The sequence below is a fragment of the Mustelus asterias genome, chromosome 14 (assembly GCF_964213995.1).
Source record: "Mustelus asterias chromosome 14, sMusAst1.hap1.1, whole genome shotgun sequence".
Lineage (NCBI taxonomy): Eukaryota > Metazoa > Chordata > Chondrichthyes > Carcharhiniformes > Triakidae > Mustelus > Mustelus asterias.
In genome coordinates this window covers 405,808-431,205 of record NC_135814.1, presented here as the reverse complement: position 1 = coordinate 431,205, position 25,398 = coordinate 405,808, and the positions used below count along the sequence as shown (strand labels likewise).

Below are 25,398 nucleotides of genomic sequence, written 5' to 3'. Positions count from 1 at the left end.
CAAAATATTTTGGACTCTGGACTTGTTCCTACAGATTGGAGGGAAGCTAATGTAAGCCAGCTATTCAAAAAGGGAGGTAGAGAGAAAACAGGGAACTAGAGACCAGTGAGCCTAACGTCGGGTACGGGGGAAGTTGCTAAAGTCCATTATCAAGGATGTCATAACTCAGCATTTGAAAAGCAGTGGTATAATCAGACAAAGTCGGCATGGATTTACGAAGGGGAAATCATGCTTGATGAATCTATTGGAATTTTTTGAGGCTGTAACTAGTAGAATTGACTGAGGAGAACCAGTGGATGTGGTTTATTTAGATGTTCAGAAGGCTTTTGACAAGGTCTCACATAACAGACTACTATGTAAAGTTAAAGCATATGGGATTGCAGGTAATGCCTTGAGAGGGATAGAAAGCTGGTTAGCAGATAAATAGCAAAGAATTGACATAAATGGGACTTTTCTGATTAACTGGCAGTGCCTATTGGGGTAGTGCACAGTTCTGTGCTAGGACCCCAACTGTTCACATTATGTACTAATGATTTGGAAGAGGGAACCTAAATGTATTATCTCCAATTGTGCAGGTGATACAAAGTTGGGTGGGAGGGTGAGCTGTGAGGAGGATGCAGAGATTTGGACAGTCTGAGTGTGTGGGCATCTACATGGCAGATGCAGTATAATGTGGATACATGTGAGGTTATCCACTTTAGTAGCAATAATAGGAAGACAACTTATTACTTGAATGGGTGTAAACTGAGAGAGGCGGATACTCAGCGAGACCTTGGTGTCCTTGTGCATCAGTCGCTGAAAGTAAGTGCACAGGTACAGCAAGCAGTAAAGAAGGCAAATAATATATTTATTGGCCTTCATAGCGAGAGGGTTTGAGTATAGGGATAGTATGTTTTGGTACAATTGTATAGGGCATTGGTGAGGTCACACCTGGAGTATTGTGTGCAGTTTTGGTGCCCTTATCTGAGGAAGGATGTCCTTGCTATAGAGGGAGTGCAGCGAAGGTTTACCAGGCTGATTCCTGGGATGGCAGGTCTGTCAATGAGGAGAGACTAAGTCGGTTAGGATTGTATTCATTGGAGTTTAGATGAATGAGAGGGGATCTCATAGAAACGTATAAAATTCTAACAGGGTTAGACAGGGTAGATTCAGAAAGAATGATACCGATGGTGGGGGAGTCCAGAACTAGGGATCATAGTTTGAGGATAAGGGAGTGATGAATTTGTGGAATTCACCACCACAGAAAATAGTTGAGGCCAAAACGTTGTGTTATTTCAAGAAGAATTAGATGTAGCTCTTGGGGCTAAAGGGATCAAGGATATATGGAGAAGGGGGATCCGAATATTGAATTTGGTGATCAACTATGATCATAATGAATTGCACAGCAGGCTTGAAGGGCCGAATGGACTACTCTTGCTTCTACTTTCTGTGTTTCTATTGTCCTGAAGTCAGGGGCCCTCACTTGCAGATGATGACATGTCCTGAGGTGCAATCCACACAGGAACAGGTTCACCTTAGAACTTGGTCTGAACATCAAGTGTTAATCAATATGATGGAGAGAAACTCCACAAATTATACTGGAATGAATAAACAAACATTTCCTGCACAAGTGTCCAATACTCACATTCACCTCCTGCACGGGTGTCCAACACTCGGTGTTATAGTGTTATTATTATGCATCTTCTTATTTAAATCCATTGCTGATGTCATGAATAAGTGTTGTGACATATCAGTTATTGTTGTTGCCACTTGTACATTTGTATACTCACTGTAATTTGTTCTGATTCTTTTCTGTTGCTGTTTTTTCTTCGATGTTTAACTAGCTGCTTTCGATTCTGAGCCCATACTTTAAAATATAAAAATAACAAGTTTAAAATAAAAATTAACTTTCACAGTGCACTTTGACTACGCTTTTGTGGTCAGGTTATCCGTATTCAGCCTTTGTCAGTGTCCTAGGTGCAAAGCCAATGGATTTTTCAGACCCGTCCTCCATTACATGAGAAAGTACTGCCCCCACACTTTAGGGCGAGGCATCACATGACAGAATAAGCTCCCTGTCTGGATCAGATTGGGTGAGCAGATTTGTTGATGTCAGTGTTTGAAAGCTGCCTTCTGTGCGGATTCCCGCTTCCATTTGGTTTCTCTGTGTAGAAGTAGGTAAAGTGGAGCCAACATTGTTGACAGGTCTGGCAAGAAACATAGAAACAGAGAAAAACTACAGCACAAAACAGGCCCTTCGGCCCCACAAGTTGTGCCGAACATATCCCTACCTTTTAGGCCTACCTATAACCCTCCATCCTATTAAGTCCCATGTACTCATCCAAGCCTCTCTTAAAAGACCCTATTGAGTTTGCCTTCACCACCACTGACGGCAGCCGATTCCACTCACCCACCACCCTCTGTGTGAAAAACTTACCCCTAACATTTCCCCTGTACCTACACCCCAGCACCTTAAATCTGTGTCCTCTCGTAGCAGCCATTTCCACCCTGGGAAAAAGCCTCTGAGAGTCCACCCAATCTATGCCTCTCAACATCTTATATACCTCTATTAGGTCTCCTCTCATCCTACGTCTCTCCAAGGAGAAAAGACCGAGCTCCCTCAGCCTATCCTCATAAGGCATGCCACTCAATCCAGGCAACATCCTTGTAAATCTCCTCTGCACCTTTTCAATCTTTTCCACATCCTTCCTGTAATGAGGCGACCAGAACTGAGCACAGTACTCCAAGTGAGGTCTGACGAGGGTCTTGTATAGCTGCATCATTATCCCCAGACTCCTAAACACAATCCCTCGATTGATAAAGGCCAGCACACCATGCGTCTTCTTAACCACCTCCTCCACCTGTGGGGCCGATTTTAGAGTCCTATGGACCCGGACCCCAAGGTCCTTCTGATCCTCTACAGTACTAAGAGTCTTTCCCTTCATATTGTACTCCTTCATCCCATTTGACCTGCCAAAATGGACCACTACGCATTTATCTGGATTGAAGTCCATCTGGCACTTCTCCGCCCAGTCTTGCAACCTATCTATGTCCCTCTGTAACTTCTGATATCCCTCCAGACTATCCACAACTCCACCAACCTTCGTGTTGTCGGCAAACTTACCAACCCATCCCTCCACTTCCTCATCCAGGTCATTTATGAAAATGACAAACAGCAAGGGTCCCAGAACAGATCCCTGGGGCACACCACTGGTGACCGACAGGCCATTTAGAAAAAGACCCATCTATACCCACTCTCTGCCTCCTTTGGGCAAGCCAGTTCTGGATCCACAGGGCAGCAGCCCCTTGGATCCCATGCCCTCTCACTTTTTCTAGAAGCCTTGCATGGGGGACCTTATCGAACGCCTTGCTAAAATCCATATGAAGCACATCTACATTTTCAAAGAAGTCCACCAGGCTCATAAGGCACGATCTACCTTTGACAAAGCTATGCTGAGTATTCTTGAACATACTAAACCTCTCTAAATGCTCATAAATCTTGTCCCTCAGGATCTTCTCCATCTTCCCAAAATAGTTCAACAAATATATAAATGACCTGAGTTCAGCCACATTCCTGGGCTGCAGTTTCCATACTCGCCCAAACCTTCCCTTCCACAGGAGATAAGCCTTGTACAGTGATTTTCTGCTGAGATACTACACGCTGGGTGCCTGGAAAATGCTCGTGCTCCTCTTCAGACGCAGCCCCCCTCTGAAAGCCTTTTAAAAACTTAATCCAGGTTGCTCAGGTGCTCCTCCTCAGTCTTATTGATAATTAAAATGTTATCTCAGTCGATTGCAGCCTGAGGAATGCATTGTAACAGGTTGTCCATTTGGAAGATCGCTGGACTGGAGTATGCGCCAAAAGCCAAACAATTATACTTGAACAATCCTTTATGCATGTTAACAGTACGATACTGCTTTGAATCTTCCTCGAGCAATAGTTGTTGATATACCTGGCTCATGCCAAGGTGCTCCTCCTCAGTCTTACCAGTAATTAAAATGTCATCGAAGTAGACTGCAACATGAGGAATGCCTGGAGGAATGTTGCCAAGCTCAGATCATTTGATAAACTATTATGGGAAGATTTTGCCAAATCTGTCTACATGTTGGCTCCACTACTCCACAAAGAAACCAAATGGAAGTGGAAGTCTGCAGAGAAGAAGACTTTCAAAGCTGAAAACATTGCTGCAATTGACAAATCTGCTAGTTTTGAAAATGTCTTTCCTCTTGCAAAGGTTGAAAACAGATCATCTACCCTCAGCAATGGCTAAGCATCCAGTTTGGAAACTTGATTAATGCGAAGATTGTAATCCCCACATATGCTCACAGTACCATCCCTTTTAAGATCAGGAACAATTGAAACTGTCCGATGTCCGAACTGAATTAACATAGAAACATAGAAGATAGGAGCAGGAGGAGGCCATTCGGCCATTTGAGCCTGCTCCGCCATTCATTAAGATCATGGCTGATCATCCAACTCAATAGCCTAATCCTGCTTTCTCCCCATAATCTTTGATCCCATTTGCCCCAAGTGCTATATCCAGCTGCCTCTTGAATGCATTCAATGTTTTGGCATCAATTACTTCCTGTGGTAATGAATTCCACAGGCTCCCCACTCTTTGGATAAAGAAATGTCTCCTTACCTCCATCCTAAATGGCCTACCCTAATGATTCCTGGCCTTTGCAGCCACTCCACCTCTTCCTCCACTTTATCGTTTATGCCGTAGGGCTTGAAAAAGCGAGGAATGGCTTGAGAATCTAACTGTAATGCCCCGCAAGGTACTAAGTTCATCTTTAAAAGTCTCAGGATATCTCTGAATGACATTCACTGTCACTTTTGTGTGCTTTATCTCACTCCAGTTCAACTAAATTTTTCTGAACTAATCATGCTCTAGTAGACTAGATCCATGTCCTTTTACCATCAGGAGCCATGTTATATGCATTGTCAACCTCTCATGTTCCAAGCAATCAGAAGGATGTGATAGCTTTTGAGAGCATTTACCAGGATGTTGCCTGGTTTGGAGGATATTAGCTATGAGAGGAGATTGGACAAAATTGGTTTGTTTTCACTTGAATATCGGAGGCTGAGGGGCAACCTCTAGAAGTTTGACAGGGATAGAATAGATAGTCAAGGTCTTTTTCCCAGGGTAGAAGTGTCAATTACTAGGGGACATAGGTTTAAGGGAAAAGGGGGAAAGTTTTAAGGAGATGTGAAAGGCAAGTTTTTTTACACAGAGGGTGGTAAGTGCCTGGAATGTGCTGCCAGAGGAGGTGGTAGAAGCAGATATAATAGCAACATTAAGGCATCTTGACAGATAAATGAATAGTCAGAAAATAGAGGGATACGGACCGCCTAGAGGCAAAAGGTCTTTAGGAAGGCATCATGTGTCAGTTCTGTCTTGGTGGGCCAAAGGGCCTGTTCCTGTACTGTTCTGTTCTTTGTATAGTCTCATTTGTGTATATCTGAAAATTGATCACTGCCTAAGTAAGGACTGGTGCCTGCTTAGAACCCCAAATCTTCCTCAAGGTTTTCTCGCTGATTACCGATGCAGAGATTCCTGTGTCCACCTACATCTTGGTTTGTTTACCATCGACCTTCACTGTAGCATAAATAGGCTCTGTACACCCCTCACTCATTTTAAACATGTCGTAAGAGTGCTCCTCAGCCAGGTCTGAACTTTCCAAGCGATGCACCGTCAACTGAAGTTTCCTTGCATTTGAAGTTCTCTGCTCAGTCTTTGACTTGCTCTTTGCACCGTGACACTTCTTTGCTAAATGCCCTTTCTTGTTGCACTGGTGACAAACAACATCCATAAAATTACAATGATTCATATAATGTGACACTCCACTGTCTGCACCGTTTTACTTGCCGTTTCTTGCTCTACTTGATTTGGAGTATTGTGTGAGGTTCGAGTCACCACAACACTAGAAGGACAAGGAAGCATTGGAGAGAGTGCAAAGAAGGTTCACCAGGATGTTGCCTGGTCTCGAGGGTATTGACCATGAGGAGAGGTTAAATAAACTAAGATTGTTTTCACTGGAAAGACAGAGGCTGAGGGAGACCTGATAGAGGTTTACAAAATTATGAGAGGCATAGACAGGGTGGATAATCAGAGGCTTTTTCCCAGGGTGGAACTGTCAATTACAAGGGAGCACAGGTTCAAGGTGAGAGGGGAAAGTTTAAGGGAGATGTGCGGGGGAAGTTTTTCACACAGAATTTGGTGGGTGCCTGGAACGCGCTGCCAGAGGAGGTGGTGGAAGCAGGCACATTAGCGACATTTAAGAGGCATCTGGATGGGTACATGAATAGGGAGGGAATAGAGGGGTATGGGCCGAGTACAGGCAAGTTTTTCTTTAGTTTAGTTAGGGCATCATGATTGGTATAGGCTTGGAGGGCCGAAGGGCCTATTCCTATGCTGTATTTTTCTTTGTTGTTTGTATTCAGGTGAAGGTTGTAAGTAAGGAGGCAATGGGAAAGTTGTCCTTGACTACAAGAGGTAGTGGGTGCAGGATTAAAGATGTGTGTGCAGTCTGCAGCCTTTGTGAGGCCTCATATGGAGAATTGTGCAGCCTCCTTGTCATCCTGTCAAGCAGAGCAATAGAGCTCGCACAAAGAGATTGGAACCAAAGTGCATTAGACTTCCTTGAAAAACTGGGGTATTATCCCATGAGGAGAGTGAGCAGACTGAGCCTGTGTGCTGGACCATGGGGAGGCAGTATGGTCACTGGACTAGTAATTTAGAGACCCAAGATAATGGTCTGGAGACCCTGGTCCAAATGAGTGAGGATGTTTGCTGATGTCCATGTCCAAATGCAGCAAGATCTGGACAATAAAGCGTACAAAAGGTTCAGAGAGCTTGGCGAAGATAGGGATCTAGATGTGTATACGGTGTGGGATAGAGGGAAAGTTGGCCGATTGGATAGGTAACTGGCTGTCTGATCGAAGACAGAGGGTGGTGGTGGATAGAAAATTTTCGGATTGGAGGCAGGTTGCTAGCGGAGTGCCACAGGTATTAGTGCTTGGTCCTCTGCTCTTTGTGATTTTTACTAATGACTTAAAGGAGGGGGCTGAAGGGTGGATCAGTAAATTTGCTGATGACACCAAGATTGGTGGAGTAGTGGATGAGGTGGAGGGCTGTTGTAGGCTGCAAAGAGACATAGATAGGATGCAAAGCTGGGCTGAAAAATGGCAAATGGAGTTTAATCCTGATAAATGTGAGGTGATTCATTTTGGTAGGACTAATTTAAATGTGGATTACAGGGTCAAAGGTAGAGTTCTGAAGACTGTGGAGGAACAGAGAGATCTTGGGGTCCATATCCACAGATCTCTAAAGGTTGCCACTCAAGTGGATAGAGCTGTGAAGAAGACCTATAGTGTGTTAGCTTTTATTAACAGGGGGTTGGAGTTTAAGAGCCGTGGGGTTATGCTGCAACTGTACAGGACCTTGGTGAGACCACATTTGGAATATTGTGTGCAGTTCTGGTCACCTCACTATAAGAAGGATGTGGAAGCGCTGGAAAGAGTGCAGAGGAGATTTACCAGGATGCTGCCTGGTTTGGAGGGTAGGTCTTATGAGGAAAGGTTGAGGGAGCTGGGGCTGTTCTCTCTGGAGTGGAGGAGGCTGAGGGGAGACTTAATAGAGGTTTATAAAATGATGAGGGGGACAGATAGAGTGAACGTTCAAAGACTATTTCCTCGGGTGGATGGAGCTATTACAAGGGGGCATAACTATAGGGTTCATGGTGGGAGATATAGGAAGGATATCAGAGGTAGGTTCTTTACACAGAGAGTGGTTGGGGTGTGGAATGGACTGCCTGCAGTGATAGTGGAGTCAGACACTTTAGGAACATTTAAGCGGTTATTGGATAGGCACATGGAGCACACCAGGATGATAGGGAGTGGGATAGCTTCATCTTGGTTTCAGATAAAGCTCGGCACAACATCGTGGGCCAAAGGGCCTGTTCTGTGCTGTACTGTTCTATGTTGTAGGAAGGGACTAAAGAATTTGTGATATATATAAATGATTTGGAAGAAGGTGTAACTGGTGTAATCAGCAAGTTTGCGGATGACACGAAGATGGCTGGACTTGCGGATAGCGAAGAGCATTGTCGGGCAGTGCAGCAGGATATAGATAGGCTGGAAAATTGGGCGGAGAGGTGGCAGATGGAGTTTAATCCGGATAAATGCGAAGTGACGCATTTTGGAAGAAATAATGTCGGGAGGAGTTATACAATAAATGGCAGAGTCATCAGGAGTATAGAAACACAGAGGGACCTAGGTGTGCAAGTCCACAAATCCTTGAAGGTGGCAACAGAGGTGGAGAAGGTGGTGAAGAAGGCATATGGTATGCTTGCCTTTATAGGACGGGGTATAGAGTATAAAAGCTGGAGTCTGATGATGCAGCTGTATAGAACGCTGGTTAGGCCACATTTGGAGTACTGCGTCCAGTTCTGGTCGCCGCACTACCAGAAGGACGTGGAGGCGTTAGAGAGAGTGCAGAGAAGGTTTACCAGGATGTTGCCTGGTATGGAGGGTCTTAGCTATGAGGAGAGATTGGGTAGACTGGGGTTGTTCTCCTTGGAAAGACGGAGAATGAGGGGAGTTCTAATAGAGGTGTACAAGATTATGAAGGGTATAGATAGGGTGAACAGTGGGAAGCTTTTTCCCAGGTCGGAGGTGACGATCACGAGGGGTCACAGGCTCAAGCTGAGAGGGGCGAAGTATAACTCGGATATCAGAGGGACGTTTTTTTACACAGAGGGTGGTGGGGGCCTGGAATGCGCTGCCAAGTAGGGTGGTGGAGGCAGGCACGCTGACATCGTTTAAGACTTACCTGGATAGTCACATGAGCAGCCTGGGAATGGAGGGATACAAACGATTGGTCTAGTTGGACCAAGGAGCGGCACAGGCTTGGAGGGCCGAAGGGCCTGTTTCCTGTGCTGTACTGTTCTTTGTTCTTTGTTCTTTGAAATTAGGAGAGCCAGAAGGGGTCACGAGAAGGCCTTGGCAAGTAGAATTAAAGAAAACCCTAAGGCGTTCTATAAATATGTGAAGAGTGAAAGGATGAGACGTGAAGGAATAGGGCCTATAAAAGGTGAAGGCGGGAAAATCAGTACGGAACCAGTAGAAATGGCAGAGGTGCTTAATGAGTATTTTGCCTCGGTTTTCACAGAGGAGAAGGACATGGGTGGATGTACTGTGGGCTTGCGGTGGACTGAAAAGATTGAGTATGTGGACTTTAACAAAGAGGTTGTGCTGGAATCTTTGAATGGCATCAAGCTAGATAAGTCACCGGGTCCGGATGGGATGTACCCCAGGTTACTGTGGGAGACGAGGGAAGAGATTGCAGAGCCTCTGGCGATGATCTTTGCGTCGTCGATGGAGACGGGAGAGGTGCCAGAGGATTGGAGGATTGCGGATGTGGTTCCTATTTTCGAGAAGGGGAATAGGGATAGCCCAGGAAATTACCGACCAGTGAGTCTAACCTCAGTGGTTGGTAAGCTGACGGAGAAGATCCTGAGGGACAAGATTTATGAGCATTTGGAGAGGTTTAGTATGCTCAAGAATACTCAGCATGGCTTTGTCAAAGGCAGATCGTGCCTTACGAGCCTGGTGGAGTTCTTCGAAAATGTGACTAAACACATTGACGAAGGGAAAGCGGTAGATGTGGTTTATATGGATTTTAGCAAGGCGTTCGATCAGGTCCCCCATGCAAGGCTTCTAGAAAAAGTGAGAGGGCATGGGATCCAAGGGGCTGCCGCCCTGTGGATCCAGAACTGGCTTGCCCAAAGGAGACGGAGAGTGTGTATAGATGGGTCTTTTTCTAAATGGAGGTCGGTCACCAGTGGTGTGCCCCAGGGATCTGTTCTGGGACCCTTGCTGTTTGCCATTTTCATAAATGACCTGGATGAGGAAGTGGAGGGATGGGTTGGTAAGTTTGCCGACAACACAAAGGTTGGTGGAGTTGTGGATAGTCTGGAGGGAGTCTTTCCCTTTATATTGTACTCCTTCATCCCATTTGACCTGCCAAAATGGACCACTACGCATTTATCTGGGTTGAAGTCCATCTGCCACTTCTCCGCAAGACTGGGCGGAGAAGTGGCAGATGGACTTCAACCCAGATAAATGCGTAGTGGTCCATTGCAGACGACACAAAGATAAGTGGAAAAGTGAATCGTGTGGAGGACGGAGAAGATCTGCAGAGAGATTTGGACAGGCTGAGTGAGTGGGCGAGGATATGGCAAATGGAGTATAACGTTGATAAATGCGAGGTTATACACTTTGGAGGAAATAATAACAAATGGGATTACTATCTCAATGGAAACAAATTAAAACATGCTACCGTGCAAAGCGACCTGGGGGTCCTTGTGCATGAGACGCAAAAGCCCAGTCTGCAGGTACAACAGGTGATCAAGAAGGCAAATGGGATGTTGGCCTATATTGCGAGGGGGATAGAATATAAAAGCAGGGATGTCTTGATGCACCTGTACAGGGCATTGGTGAGGCCGCAGCTGGAATACTGTGTGCAGTATTGGTCCCCTTATATGAGGAAGGATATATTGGCATTGGAGGGAGTGCAGAGAAGGTTCACCAGGTTGATACCGGAGATGAGGGGTTTGGATTATGAGGAGAGGCTGAGGAGATTGGGTTTGTACTCGTTGGAGTTTAGAAGGATGAGGGGGGATCTTATGGAGACTTATAAGATAATGCGGGGGCTGGATAGGGTGGAGGCGGAGAGATTCTTTCCACCTAGTAAGGAAGTTAAAACTAGAGGACACAGCCTCAAAATAAAGGGGGGTCGGTTTAAGACAGAGTTGAGGAGGAACTTCTTCTCCCAGAGGGTGGTGAATCTCTGGAATTCTCTGCCCACTGAGGTGGTGGAGGCTACCTCGCTGAATATGTTTAAAGCGCGGATGGATGGATTCCTGAGCGGTAAGGGAATTAAGGGTTATGGGGATCAGGCGGGTAAGTGGTACTGATCCACGTCAGATCAGCCATGATCTTATTGAATGGCGGGGCAGGCTCGAGGGGCTAGATGGCCTACTCCTGCTCCTATTTCTTATGTTCTTATGTTCATGATGCAGCTATATAAGACCCTCGTCAGACCCCACTTGGAGTACTGTGCTCAGTTCTGGTCGCCTCATTACAGGAAGGATGTGGAAAAGATTGAAAGGGTGCAGAGGAGATTTACAAGGATGTTGCCTGGATTGAGTGGCATGCCTTATGAGGATAGGCTGAGGGAGCTCGGTCTTTTCTCCTTGGAGAGATGTAGGATGAGAGGAGACCTAATAGAGGTATATAAGATGTTGAGAGGCATAGATTGGGTGGACTCTCAGAGGCTTTTTCCCAGGGTGGAAATGGCTGCTACGAGAGGACACAGGTTTAAGGTGCTGGGGGGTAGGTACAGGGGGGATGTTAGGGGTAAGTTTTTCACACAGAGGGTGGTGGGCGAGTGGAATCGGCTGCCGTCAGTGGTGGTGGAGGCAAACTCAATAGGGTCTTTTAAGAGAGTTCTGGATGAGTACATGGGACTTAATAGGATGGAGGGTTATAGGTAGGCCGAAAAGGTAGGGATATGTTCGGCACAACATGTGGGGCCGAACGACCTGTTTTGTGCTGTAGTTTTCTATGTTTCTAATATTCAGGTTTGGGCTGACAAGTGACAAATAATAGTGCCAGGCAATGATCATCTCCAACAAGAGGGGATCTAACCATCACCCTTTGAATTCCAATAGCATTACCATCACCGAATTCCCCCACTATCAAATGCTGCACTGTGGAGCCTTGGAGGGAGGTACTGGCAAAGACTTTCAGGGCCTTTAATGTCACTGGCATGTGATTACCTCCAAGTACTTGGGGATGCAGGTCTTGATGGAGTAACTGGCACATGTGAATAGCCACATTCCAAAGGTACTTCCGGCATTGCCTTTGCTCATTTGTGATGATACCGCTTGTGATATGGAACATAGAACATTACAGCGCAGTACAGGCCCTTCAGCCCTCGATGTTGCGCCGACCAGTGAAACCAATCTAAAGCCCCTCCAATCTACACTATTCCAATATCATCCATATGTTTATCCAATAACCATTTGAATGCTGTTAATGTTGACGAGTTTACTACTGCTGCAGGCAGGGCATTCCACGCCCTTACTACTCTCGGAGTAAAGAACCTACCTCTAACATCTGTCCTATATCTCTCACCCTCAATTTAAAACTATGTCCCCTCGTGCTAGCCATCACCATCCGAGGAACAAGGCTCTCACTATCCATAGAACCATAGAAAATTGCAGCTCAGAAACAGGCCTTTTGGCCCTTCTTATCTGTGCCGAACTATTTTTTGCCTAGTCCCACTGACCTGCACTTGGACCATATCCCTCCACACCCCTCTCATCCATGAACCCGTCCAAGTTTTTCTTAAATGTTAAAAGTGACCCCGCATTTACCACTTTATCCGGCAGCTCATTCCACACTCCCACCACTCTCTGCGTGAAGAAGCCCCCCCTAATATTCCCTTTAAACTTCTCTCCTTTCACCCTTAACCCATGCCCTCTGGTTTTTTTCTCCACTAGCCTCAGCAGAAAAAGCCTGCTTACATTCACTCTATCTATACCCATCAAAATCTTATACACCTCTATCAAATCTCCCCTCAATCTTCTACGCTCCAGGGAATAAAGTCCCAACCTATTCAATCTCTCTCTGTAACTCAGCTTCTCAAGTCCCGGCAACATCCTTGTGAACCTTCTCTGCACTCTTTCAACCTTATTTACATCCTTCCTGTAACTAGGTGACCAAAACTGTACACAATACTCCAAATTCGGCCTCACCAATGCCTTATATAACTTTACCATAACACTCCAACTTTTATACTCAATACTCCGATTTATAAAGGCCAATGTACCAAAGGCACTCTTTACGACCCTATCCACCTGTAACGTCACTTTTAGGGAATTCTGTACCCGTATTCCCAGATCCCTCTGTTCAACTGCACTCTTCAGAGTCCTACCATTTACCCTGTATGTTCTTCTTTGGTTTGTCCTTCCAAAGTGCAATATCTCACACTTGTCTGCGTTAAATTCCATTTGCCATTTTTCAGCCCATTTTTCTAGTTGGTCCAAATCCCTCTGCAAGCTTTGAAAACCTTCCTCACTGTCCACTACACCTCCAATCTTTGTATCATCAGCAAACTTGCTGATCCAATTGACCACATTATCATCCAGATCATTGATATAGATGACAAACAACAATGGACCCAACACCGATCCCTGCGCCACACCACTAGTCACAGGCCTCCACTCAGAGAAGCAATCCTCCACAACCACTCTCTGGCTTCTTCCATTGAGCCAGTGTCTAATCCAATTTACTACCTCCCCATGTATACCTAGCGACTGAACCTTCCTAACTAACCTCCCATGAGGGACCTTGTCAAAGTCCTTGTTGAAATCCAGGTAGACAACATCCACCGCCTTCCCTTCATCCACTTTCCTGGTAACCTGCTCGAAAAACTCTAATAGATTGGTCAAACATGACCTACCACGCACAAAGCCCTGTTGACTCTCCCTAATAAGTCCCTGTCTATCCAAATATTTGTAGATCCTATCCCTTATCACACCTTCCAATAACTTGCCCACCACCGACATCAAACTTACTGGCCTATAATTTCCCGGATTTCTTTTGGAACCTTTTTTAAAGAACGGAACAACATGAGCCACCCTCCAATCATCTGGCACCTCCCCCGTGAATACTGACATTTTAAATATGTCTGCCAGGGCCCCTACAAGTTCAACACTAGCTTCCCTCAAGGTCCGTGGGAATACCCTGTCTGGTCCTGGGGATTTATCCACTCTGATTTGCCTCAAGACAGCGAGCACCTCCTCCCCTTTAATCTGTAAAGGTTCCATGACCTCCCTACCAGTTTGCCCTATTTCCATAGACTCCATGCCCGTTTCCTCAGTAAATACGGATGCAAAAAAACCATTTAGTATCTCCCCCATCTCTTTTGGTTCCATACACAGTCTACCACTCTGGTCTTCAAGAGGACCAATTTTATCCCTCACTATCCTTTTGCTCCTAACATACCTATAGAAGCTCTTTGGATTTTCCTTCACTCTGTCTGCCAAAGCAACCTCATGTCTTCTTTTAGCCCTCCTGATTTCCCTCTTAAGTAGCTTCTTGCACTTTTTATACTCCTCGAGCATCTGATCTGTTCCTTGCTGCCCTATCTAATCCTCTGATCATCTTGTATGCCTCTATTAAGTCACCTCTTAACCTTCTTCTCTCTCACGAAAACAACCTCAAGCCCCTCAGCCTTTCCTCATACGATTTTCCCACCATACCAGGCAACATCCTGGTAAATCTCCTCTGCATCCTTTCCAACACTTCCACATCTTTCCTATAATGCGGCGACCAGAACTGTATGCAATACTCCAAATGCAGCCGCACCAGAGTTTTGTACAGTTGCAGCATGACCTCCTGGCTCCAAAACTCAATCCCTCTACCAATAAAAGCTAACACACCGTATGCCTTCTTAGCAACCCTATCAACCTGGGTGCCAACTTTCAGGGATCTATGCACATGGACACCCAGATCCCTCTGTTCATCTACACTACTAAGTATCTTACCATTAGCCCAGTACTCTGTATTCCTGTTACTCCTTCCAAAGTGAATCACCTCACACTTTTCCGCATTAAACTCCATTTGCCACCTCTCAGCCCAGCTCATCTATGCCCCTCTGTAACCTGCCACTTCCCTCCGCACTGTCTACAACTCCACCGACGTTAGTGTCATCCGCAAATTTACTAATCCATCTTTCCACGCCCTCATCCAGGTCATTGATAAAAAAATCTTTGATTTGATTTATTATTGTCACATATATTAGCATACAGTGAAAAATATTGTTTCTTACGCACTATACAGACAAAACATACCTTTCATAGGGAAGGAAACAAGAGAGTGCAGAATGTAGTGTTACAATCATAGCTAGGGTGTAGAGAAAGATCAACTTAATGCAAGGTAAGTCCATTCAAAAGTCTGACAGCAGCAGGGAAGAAGCTGTTCTCGAGTCGGTTGGTACATGACCTCAGACTTTTGTATCTTTTTCCCGAAGGAAGAAGGTGGAAGAGAGAATGTCCGGGGTGCATGGGGTCCCTAGTTATGCTGGCTGCTTTGCTGAGGCACGAGAAGTGTAGACAGTCAATGGATGGGAGGCTGGTTTGCATGATGGATTGGGCTACATTCACGACCTTTTGTAGTTTCTTGCAATCTTGGGCAGAGCAGGAGCCATACCAAGCTGTGATACAATCAGAAAGAATGCTTTCTATGGTGCATCTATAAAAGTTGGTGAGAGTTGTAGCCAAATTTCCTTAGTCTTCTGAGAAAGTAGAGGCATTGGTGGGCTTTCTTAACTATAGTGTCGGCATGGGGGAACCAGGACAGGCTGTTGGTAATCTGGACACCTAAAAACTTGAAGCTCTCGACCCTTTCTACTTCGTCCCCATTGATGTCTGAGTTCGGATCAATGCTCGTCATCACACTGGCTCTTGGTCGCTAGTATCCTGACCTTCTTGAAGCTGCACTGCCTCTGGCCATTGCTCCTGCTGGCCCTGGAATAACTGCATCAGTTCCTCATCATCTGGATAAGAGCCAGTAGAAAGGCAAGGTTGCCTGGAGCCTGCATCATCCATGCATGATTGGATCTGTGAACAAATTGCAGTGATCCATATAATCAGCATATTCTTTGTAGATTAGGCTCCATCTCTGAGCCTTTAAACCAATGCTAAGCACCCGTGCTCCAAGTTCATCAGTTGTTTTACCCATTAGCAGATTTTCCTAGTTTAATGTGGACAGTCTCGGTCTCATCTCATTAAAGTCAGCCTTACCTAAATCTAAAATTCTTGTTGCTGATTTGTGCTTTTTGCTTTCAAACGCTATATTGAACTCGATCATGTTATGATCACTACTTGATAAATGTTCACGCACAATTAGATTACTAATTAAATCTGGCTCGTTGCTCATTACTAAATCCAATTTTGCTTGTCTCCTTGTTGCATCCAGGACATTTTTAAAATTCATTTGTGGGACATGGGCGTCGCTGGCTGTAACTTGATTTTGTGTCTCTGTGCCCTGTTTGAGAGCAGATTTCCACTCCATCTGATGAAGGAGCAACCCTCTGAAAGCTAATGGCATTTGCTACCAAATAAACCTGTTGGACTTTAACCTGGTGTTGTTAAAACTCTTACTGTATTTAAAAGCCTGCCAGCTGTCCAGGGGACATCGAGATTACAGTGACCTGGCGTTTCAAATTTTCACAGCTTGATGAAATATATCCTAGGATTCTTTGGGAGGCAAGGGATGAGATTGCAGAGCCTTTGGCTTTGATCTTTGGGTCCTCACTGTCCACGGGGATGGTGCCAGAGGACTGGAGAGTGGCGAATGTTGTTCCTCTGTTTAAGAAAGGGAATAGAAATGACCCTGGTAATTATAGACCGGTTAGTCTTACTTCGATGGTTGGTAAATTGATGGAAAAGGTCCTTAGGGATGGGATTTACGACCATTTAGAAAGATGCGGATTAATCCGGGATAGTCAGCACGGATTCGTGAAGGGCAAGTTGTGCCTCACAAATTTGATTGAATTTTTTGAGGTGGTAACTAAGTGTGTTAATCTCATATACATGGATTTTAGTAAGGCGTTTGATAAGGTCCCCCATGGTCGGCTTATGATGAAAGTAAGGAGGTGTGGGATAGAGGGAAAGTTGGCAGATTGGATAGGTAACTGGCTATCTGATCGAAGACAGAGGGTGGTGGTGGGTGGAAAATTTTCGGACTGGAGGCAGGTTGCTAGCGGAGTGCCACAGGGATCAGTGCTTGGTCCTCTGCTCTTTGTGATTTTTATTAATGACTTAGAGGAGGGGGCTGAAGGGTGGATCAGTAAATTTGCTGATGACACCAAGATTGGTGGAGTAGTGGATGAGGTGGAGGGCTGTTGTAGGCTGCAAAGAGACATGGATAGGATGCAGAGCTGGGCTGAAAAACTGCAAATGGAGTTTAACCCTGATAAATGGTGAGGTGATTCATTTTGGTAGGACTAATTTAAATGTGGATTACAGGGTCAAAGGTAAGGTTCTGAAGACTGTGGAGGAACAGAGAGATCTTGGGGTCCATATCCACAGATCTCTAAAGGTTGCCACTCAAGTGGATAGAACTGTGAAGAAGGCCTATAGTGTGTTCGCTTTTATTAACAGGGGGTTGGAGTTTAAGAGCCGTGGGGTTATGCTGCAACTGTACAGGACCTTGGTGAGACCACATTTGGAATATTGTGTGCAGTTCTGGTCACCTCACTATAAGAAGGATGTGGAAGCGCTGGAAAGAGTGCAGAGGAGATTTACCAGGATGCTGCCTGGTTTGGAGGGTAGGTCTTATGAGGAAAGGTTGAGGGAGCTAGGGCTGTTCTCTCTGGAGCGGAGGAGGCTGAGGGGAGACTTAATAGAGGTTTATAAAATGATGAAGGGGATAGATAGAGTGAACGTTCAAAGACTATTTCCTCGGGTGGATGGAGCTATTACAAGGGGGCATAACTATAGGGTTCATGGTGGGAGATATAGGAAGGATATCAGAGGTAGGTTCTTTACACAGAGAGTGGTTGGGGTGTGGAATGGACTGCCTGCAGTGATAGTGGAGTCAGACACTTTAGGAACATTTAAGCGGTTATTGGATAGGCACATGGAGCACACCAGAATGATAGGGAGTGGGATAGCTTGATCTTGGTTTCAGATAAAGCTCGGCACAACATCGTGGGCCGAAGGGCCTGTTCTGTGCTGTTCTGTTCTATGTTCTATGGTAAAATAGGGCCCATAGTGTTCAATTCAGGTCACCACATTACCAGAAGGATGTGGAGGCTTTGAAGAGGGCACAGAAAAGATTTACCAGGATGTTGCCTGGTATAGAAGACATTAGCTATGAGGAGAGGTTGGAGAAACTTGATTTGTTCTCACTGGAACGACGGAGGTTGAGGGGAGACCTGATAGAAGTCTACAAGATTATGAGAGGCATGGACAGAGTGAACATTCAGAAGCTTTTTTCCAGGGTGGAAGAGTCAATTACTAGGGGGCACAGGGTTAAGGTGTGAGGGGCAAGTTTTAAAGGAGATGTACAAGGCAGATTTTTTACACAGAAAGTAGTGGGTGCTTGGAACTCATTGCCGGGGAGGTAGTGGAAGCGGATATGGTAGTGACTTTTAAGGGGCATCTTGACAAATACATGAATAGGATGGGAATGGTGGGATATGGTCCCCATAGGGTAGGGGGTTTTAGTTCAGTCGGGCAGCATGGTCGGTGCAGCTTGGAGGGCCGAAGGGCCTGTTCCTGTGCTGTAATTCTCTTTGCTCTTTGTTCTTTAACATTTTCTCCATCATAAGGACAGAACATTAGTTGATGATTGCACAGAGAACAGTTCCATTCATAACTCTCCAGATACTAAATCAGTCTGTACCCATATGCTGCAAGACCTGGATAACATTCAGGCTTAAGCTAATAAGTGGCAAGTAACATGTATCCCACACAGGTGTCATGCCATCTCCAACTAAAGCAAATCTTTCCACCGGCACATGACATTCCATGGCATAATAATAACACTCAAGATGCTTGACTCCATTCAAGACAAAGCAGATTTCTTGATCAGCTCCACATCCACCACTTCAAGTATTCACTTCTTCCCCACCATTACACAATGGCAGTAATATATACCATCTACAAGATGTGCTGCAACAACTCACCTCTGCTTATTGGACAGCACCTCCCAAAGCCACAAGTTTTACCACTTCGGACAACAAATACTGTAGACACATGGAACAATACCATCCTGACTTTAGAACTATACTGATGTTCTTTCATTGTTCTTGGGTCAAAATTCTGAAATTCCCTTCCCATAGGAGCGCCTTCACCACATGGACTGCAAGGGTTGAAGTACAAGGTTCGCGGCTTCCTTTTCAGGTACAGCTAGGGATGGGTAATAGTTGCTGGCCTTACCAGTGGCACCTACATCCCAAAAATGAATAAAAATTCTGTCAGTGCTCTGTCTCTCCATCACACTGATTAGTGACTATGTGTTATTATCGATATGTCCTGTGCTGCCATCTGTTAGTCACACTTTCACTGTCTCTTGCTGTTGTTTAGGGGGATTTGCTGAGCCCATGTCGCTGTGCTGGATCTGTTCGCTGTACGCACCAACCTTGCCTGATAAAGTGGATCAGTGAACGTGGATCCTGGAGCTGTGAGCTGTGTTACTACAAATACCACGTCATTGCCATCAGTGCAAAGAATCCCCTGCAGGTGCTACCTTTTTCTACTTTTGTTTTACTCTGCACTCTCATCGCTTCCTTCCTGAAGGCACTGACTCTTTCAGAAAAAGTTCAGTGACTCATCTAATGCATCATCCCTCATCAGTGAACCTCATCCATCTGTTCATTCCCCATCAGTACCTCACCCAAGGGTCATTTCCTAAGACGAGCCTGGACCATGTGGCAGTGGTCTTTCCATTTATGGGGTCTCTTGTGTTTTTCTAATGCTTATCCATGCAATTTTTAACAGAAGGGCCACTGGACAGTGTTCAGGAATAGGAACCCCAGCTGACTTTTCCCTCCTTTATCTTGGGACCCGGAGACCATCTGTGTCTTCAGCAACGAGCAACTGGGCAAAGAACCATCCAGTTCTTGCAGTTCAGACTGAGACCAATGGTGAGACAGATGTGAATTTATACACTTGTTCATGTCTGTCAGAATATCCAAGACTGTTTCACCTGCAAAGAATCACAGTCAGTATTATATTGTAGGCAATTGTGACAGCCAGTGTGCACAGAGCAAGATCCCATAAATAGTAAATGAATAAATTGCTGGTTACCTGTTTGTTCTGATGTTGGTTGAGGGAGGACAATCTGACACTTGGATCAGCATATCAAACAGCTCACTGACATGCCTCATCCAAAAGTGTGCATGCTTCATTTAGCAACCAAGCCACAGCGTATACACCGTTTCCTCAAGATTGGCCTTCATCAGTAAGAATACTGGGCTCAGTTAGTTCACAGGTCACAGAACTGTTACAACATGTCTGTGCCAGCCTTTCATTAGAGCAGTCGACCAACTGCCATTCCCCCACGTTTCCTCTGTAACTCTGTGCATCTTCCTTTTCAGATAACAATTTAACTCCCTCTTGAAAGCCTTGATTGTACCTGCCTCCACCACATATCCGGGCACTACATTCCAGGCCCGAGCCACTCGCTGCATGGTAAAGTTTTTTCTCATGGCCAGGATTTTTAGGATGGCGGGTTTCCCCTTTCTGCCAACCGGAGGGTCAGCAGCAAACACTATTCCTGGCAATATTGGCTACCAAACAGCCATTTAACATTGCAACAACAGTTAATTTCTGGGAGGTGGGACCTTCACCCCTCCCCATGCAGTCTAAATGTCTGGCACAAACAGGACCATGTGAGTTAGGAGGCCACTCGGATAGTCGAGCCTGTTCCACCAACAAAGAACAAAGAACAATACAGCACAGGAACAGGCCCTTCAGCCATCCAAGCCCGCGCTGCCCCTGGTCCAAACTAGACCATGCTTTTGTATCCCTCCATTCCCACTCCATTAGAACCATAGAACCATAGAAAATTACAGCTCAGAAACAGGCCTTTTGGCCCTTCTTGTCTGTGCCGAACCATTTTATGCCTAGTCCCACTGACCTGCAGTTGGACCATATCCCTCCACACCCCTCTCATCCATGAACCCGTCCAAGTTTTTCTTAAATGTTAAAAGTGACCCCGCATTTACCACTTTATCTGGCAGCTCATTCCACACTCCCATCGCTCTCTGCGTGAAGAAGCCCCCCCTAATATTCCCTTTAAACTTTTCTCCTTTCACCCTTAACCCATGCCCTCTGGTTTTTTTCTCCCCTAGCCTCAGTGGAAAAAGCCTGCTTACATTCACTCTATCTATACCCATCAAAATCTTATACACCTCTATCAAATCTCCCCTCAATCTTCTACGCTCCAGGGAATAAAGTCCCAACCTATTCAATCTCTCTCTGTAACTCAGCTTCTCAAGTCCCGGCAACATCCTTGTGAACCTCCTCTGCACTCTTTCAACCTTATTTACATCCTTCCTGTAACTAGGTGACCAAAACTGTACACAATACTGCAAATTCGGCCTCACCAATGCCTTATATAACCTTACCATAACACTCCAACTTTTATACTCGATACTCCGATTTATAAAGGCCAATGTACCAAAGGCACTCTTTACGACCCTATCCACCTGTGACGTCACTTTTAGGGAATTCTGTACCTGTATTCCCAGATCCCTCTGTTCAACTGCACTCACCGGCCTATAATTTCCCGGGTTATCCTTCCTACGCTTCTTAAATAACGGGACCACATTAGCTATCCTCCAATCCTCTGGGACCTCACCTGTGTCCAGTGACGAGACAAAGATTTGCGTCAGAGGCCCAGCGATTTCATCTCTTGTCTCCCTGAGCAGCCTTGGATAGATTCCATCAGGCCCTGGGGATTTGTCAGTCTTGATATTCCCTAAAAAACCTAACACCTCCTCCCTTGTAATGGAGATTTTCTCTAACGGGTCAACACTCCCCTCCGAGACACTCCCAGTCAACACATCCCTCTCCTTTGTGAATACCGACGCAAAGTATTCATTCAGGCCTCCCAACAGCCCATGGGAAGTTGAGGAATGGATATGTAAGGAGATTCTGAACAGGTGCAGAAAAAAATAGGGTTGTTGTAGTGGGAGACTTTAATTTCCCTCACATAGACTGGAAATCCCTTAGGGCTGGGGGCCTGGATGGGGAAGAATTTATAAAATGCGTACAGGAAGGTTCTTTGGAACAATATGTTGACAGTCCACTAGAGAGGGGGCTATACTGGACCTAGTACTGGGGAATGAGCCCGGTCAGGTCATCAAAGTTGCAGTAGGGGAACATGTGGCAAATAGTGACCACAATTCTGTAAACTTTAGGATAGTTATGGAAAAGGATGAGTGTTGTCCTATGGGTAACGTACTGAATTGGGGGAAGGCTAACTACAGCCAGATTTGGCAGGATTTGGTGGCTGTTGATTGGGAGAGGCTGTTCGAGGGTAAATCCACATCTGGCATGTGGGAGTCTTTTAAGGAGTAGTTGATAGGACTGCAGGACAGGCATGTGCCTGTAAAGAGGAAGGATAGGAAAGGTAGGATTCGAGAGCTGTGGATAACCAGTGAAATTGTGGGTCTAATCAAAAAGAAAAAAAGAGGCATACATGAGGTCCAGGCAGCTAAAAACAGATGGAGCACTGGAGGAATACAGAGAAAGTAGAAAATAACTCAAACAGGGAGTTAGAAGGGCAAAAAGGGGTCACAAAATGTCCTTGGCAGACAGGATTAAGGAGAATCCTAAGGCATTTTATACATACGTTAGAAAAAGGGGGTTGTTAGGGAAAGAATCGGACCTCTTAGGGACAAAGGAGGGGAATTATGCTTAGAACCAAAGGAAGTAGGAGAAATCCTAAACGAATACTTTGCATCAGTATTCACAAAGGAGAGGGACATGTTGACTGTTAGTGTCTCAGAGAGATGTGTTGACCCGTTAGAAAAAATCTCAATTACAAGGGAGGAAGTGTTAGGTTTTTTAGGAAACATTAAGACAGAGAAATCCCCAGGGCCAGATGGCATCTATCCCAGACTCCTCATGGAGGCAAGAGATGAAATTGCTGGGCCTCTAACAGAAATCTTTGTCTCTTCACTGGACACAGCTGAGGTCCCAGAGGATTGGAGGATAGCAAATGTGGTCCCGTTATTTAAGAAGGGTAGCAAGGATAACCCGGGTAATTATAGACCGGTGAGCTTGACGTCCGTGGTAGGGAAATTGTTGGAGAAGATTCTTAGAGATAGGATATATGCGCATTTAGAACTGAATAATCTCATTAGTGATAGACAGCATGGTTTTGTACGAGGGAGGTCATGCCTCACAAATTTGGTTAAGCTTTTGGAGGAGGTGACAAAAACGATTGACGAGGGAAGGGCCGTGGATGTCGTCTATATGGATTTTAGTAAAGCGTTTGACAAAGTCCCTCATGGCAGGCTGGTGCAAAAGGTTAAATCTCACAGGATAAAAGGTGAGCTCGCTAGATGGGTGGAGAACTGGCTTAGCCATCAAATGATGTGGAGACTCTGCAGGTCTGAGACTCTGAAGGGCCTTAAGGCTCCGAAAGCTTGTGTGGCTTTTGCTACCAAATAAACCTGTTGGACTTTAACCTGGTGTTGTTAAACTTCTTACTGTGTTTACCCATAGAAGACAGAGGGTAGCAGTGGAGGGGTCTTTTTCCAGTTGGAGGTCTGTGACTAGTGGTGTTCCGCAGGGCTCTGTACTGGGACCTCTGCTGTTTGTGATATATATAAATGATTTGGAGGAAGATGTAGCTGGTGTGATCAGTAAGTTTGCGGACGACACAAAGATTGTTGGAGTTGCGGATAGTGATGAACATTGTCAGAGAATACAGCAGGATATAGATAGGCTGGAACATTGGGCGGAGAAATGGCAGATGGAATTTAATCCAGATAAATGCGAAGCGATGCATTTCAGTAGATCTAACGTAAGGGGGAGCTATACAATAAATGGCAGAACCATCAGGAGTATAGACACACAGAGGGACCTGGGTGTACAAGTCCACAGATCCTTAAAGGTGGCAGCACAGGTGGAGAGGGTGGTGAAGAAGGCATATGGCATGCTTGTCTTCATTGGAAGGGGCATAGAATATAAAAGTTGGCATATGATGTTGCAGCTGTATAGAAAGATGGTTCGGCCACATTTGGAATACTGCGTCCAGTTCTGGTCGCCACGCTACCAGAAGGACGTGGAGGCTTTGGAGAGAGTACAGAGAAGGTTTACCAGGATGTTGCCTGGTATGGAGAGCCTTAGCTACGAGGAGAGATTGGGTAAACTGGGGTTGTTCTCCCTGAAAAGACAAAGAACAAAGAACAGTACAGCACAGGAAACAGGCCCTTCGGCCCTCCAAGCCTGTGCCGCTCCTTGGTCCAACTAGACCAATCGTTTGTATCCCTCCATTCCCAGGCTGCTCATGTGACTATCCAGGTAAGTCTTAAACGATGTCAGCGTGCCTGCCTCCACCACCCTACTTGGCAGCGCATTCCAGGCCCCCACCACCCTCTGTGTAAAAAAACGTCCCTCTGATATCCGAGTTATACTTCGCCCCTCTCAGCTTGAGCCCGTGACCCCTCGTGATCGTCACCTCCGACCTGGGAAAAAGCTTCCCACTGTTCACCCTATCTATCCCCTTCATAATCTTGTACACCTCTATTAGATCTCCCCTCATTCTCCGTCTTTCCAGGGAGAACAACCCCAGTTTACCCAATCTCTCCTCATAGCTAAGACCCTCCATACCAGGCAACATCCTGGTAAACCTTCTCTGCACTCTCTCTAACGCCTCCACGTCCTTCTGGTAGTGCGGCGACCAGAACTGGACGCAGTACTCCAAATGTGGCCTAACCAGCGTTCTATACAGCTGCATCATCAGACTCCAGCTTTTATACTCTATACCCCGTCCTATAAAGGCAAGCATACCATATGCCTTCTTCACCACCTTCTCCACCTGTGTTGCCACCTTCAAGGATTTGTGGACTTGCACACCTAGGTCCCTCTGTGTTTCTATACTCCTGATGACTCTGCCATTTATTGTATAACTCCTCCCTACATTATTTCTTCCAAAATGCATCACTTCGCATTGATCCGGATTAAACTCCATCTGCCACCTCTCCGCCCAATTTTCCAGCCCATCTATATCCTGCTGTATTGCCCGACAATGCTCTTCGCTATCCGCAAGTCCAGCCATCTTCGTGTCATCCGCAAACTTGCTAATTACACCAGTTACACCTTCTTCCAAATCATTTATATATATCACAAATAGCAGAGGTCCCAGTACAGAGCCCTGCGGAACACCACTGGTCACAGACCTCCAGCCGGAAAAAGACCCTTCGACCACTACCCTCTGTCTCCTATGGCCAAGCCAGTTCTCCACCCATCTAGCCACTTCTCCTTGTATCCCATGAGCCTTAACCTTCTTAACCAACCTGCCATGTGAGACGGAGGATGAGGGGCGACCTAATAGAGGTGTATAAAATTAAGAAGGGCATCGATAGGGTGAACAGTGGGAAGCTTTTTCCCAGGTCGGAGGTGACGAACACAAGGGGTCACGGGTTCAAGGTGAGGGGGGCAAGGTTCAACACAGATGTCAGGGGGACGTATTTTACACAGAGGGTGGTGGGGGCCTGGAATGCACTGCCAAGCAAGGTGATTGAGGCAGACATGCTGGGATTGTTTAAGACTTTTCTAGATAGCCACATGAACAGACTGCGAATAGAAGGATACAAACCA

General features: G+C 45.7%; 1 protein-coding gene across 2 annotated transcripts in view; it reads left to right on the top strand.

Annotated features, from left to right (window-relative positions):
- LOC144503455 (E3 ubiquitin-protein ligase MARCHF4-like) overlaps positions 1-25,398 on the top strand; it is a 118,090-nt gene that overhangs the window by 6,029 nt on the left and 86,663 nt on the right. For both annotated transcript variants that reach the window (XM_078227785.1, XM_078227786.1), the window contains exon 3: positions 19,147-19,302. In XM_078227785.1, coding sequence (XP_078083911.1) covers positions 19,147-19,302 — 156 coding nt within the window. The remainder of the gene's footprint in view (positions 1-19,146; positions 19,303-25,398) is intronic.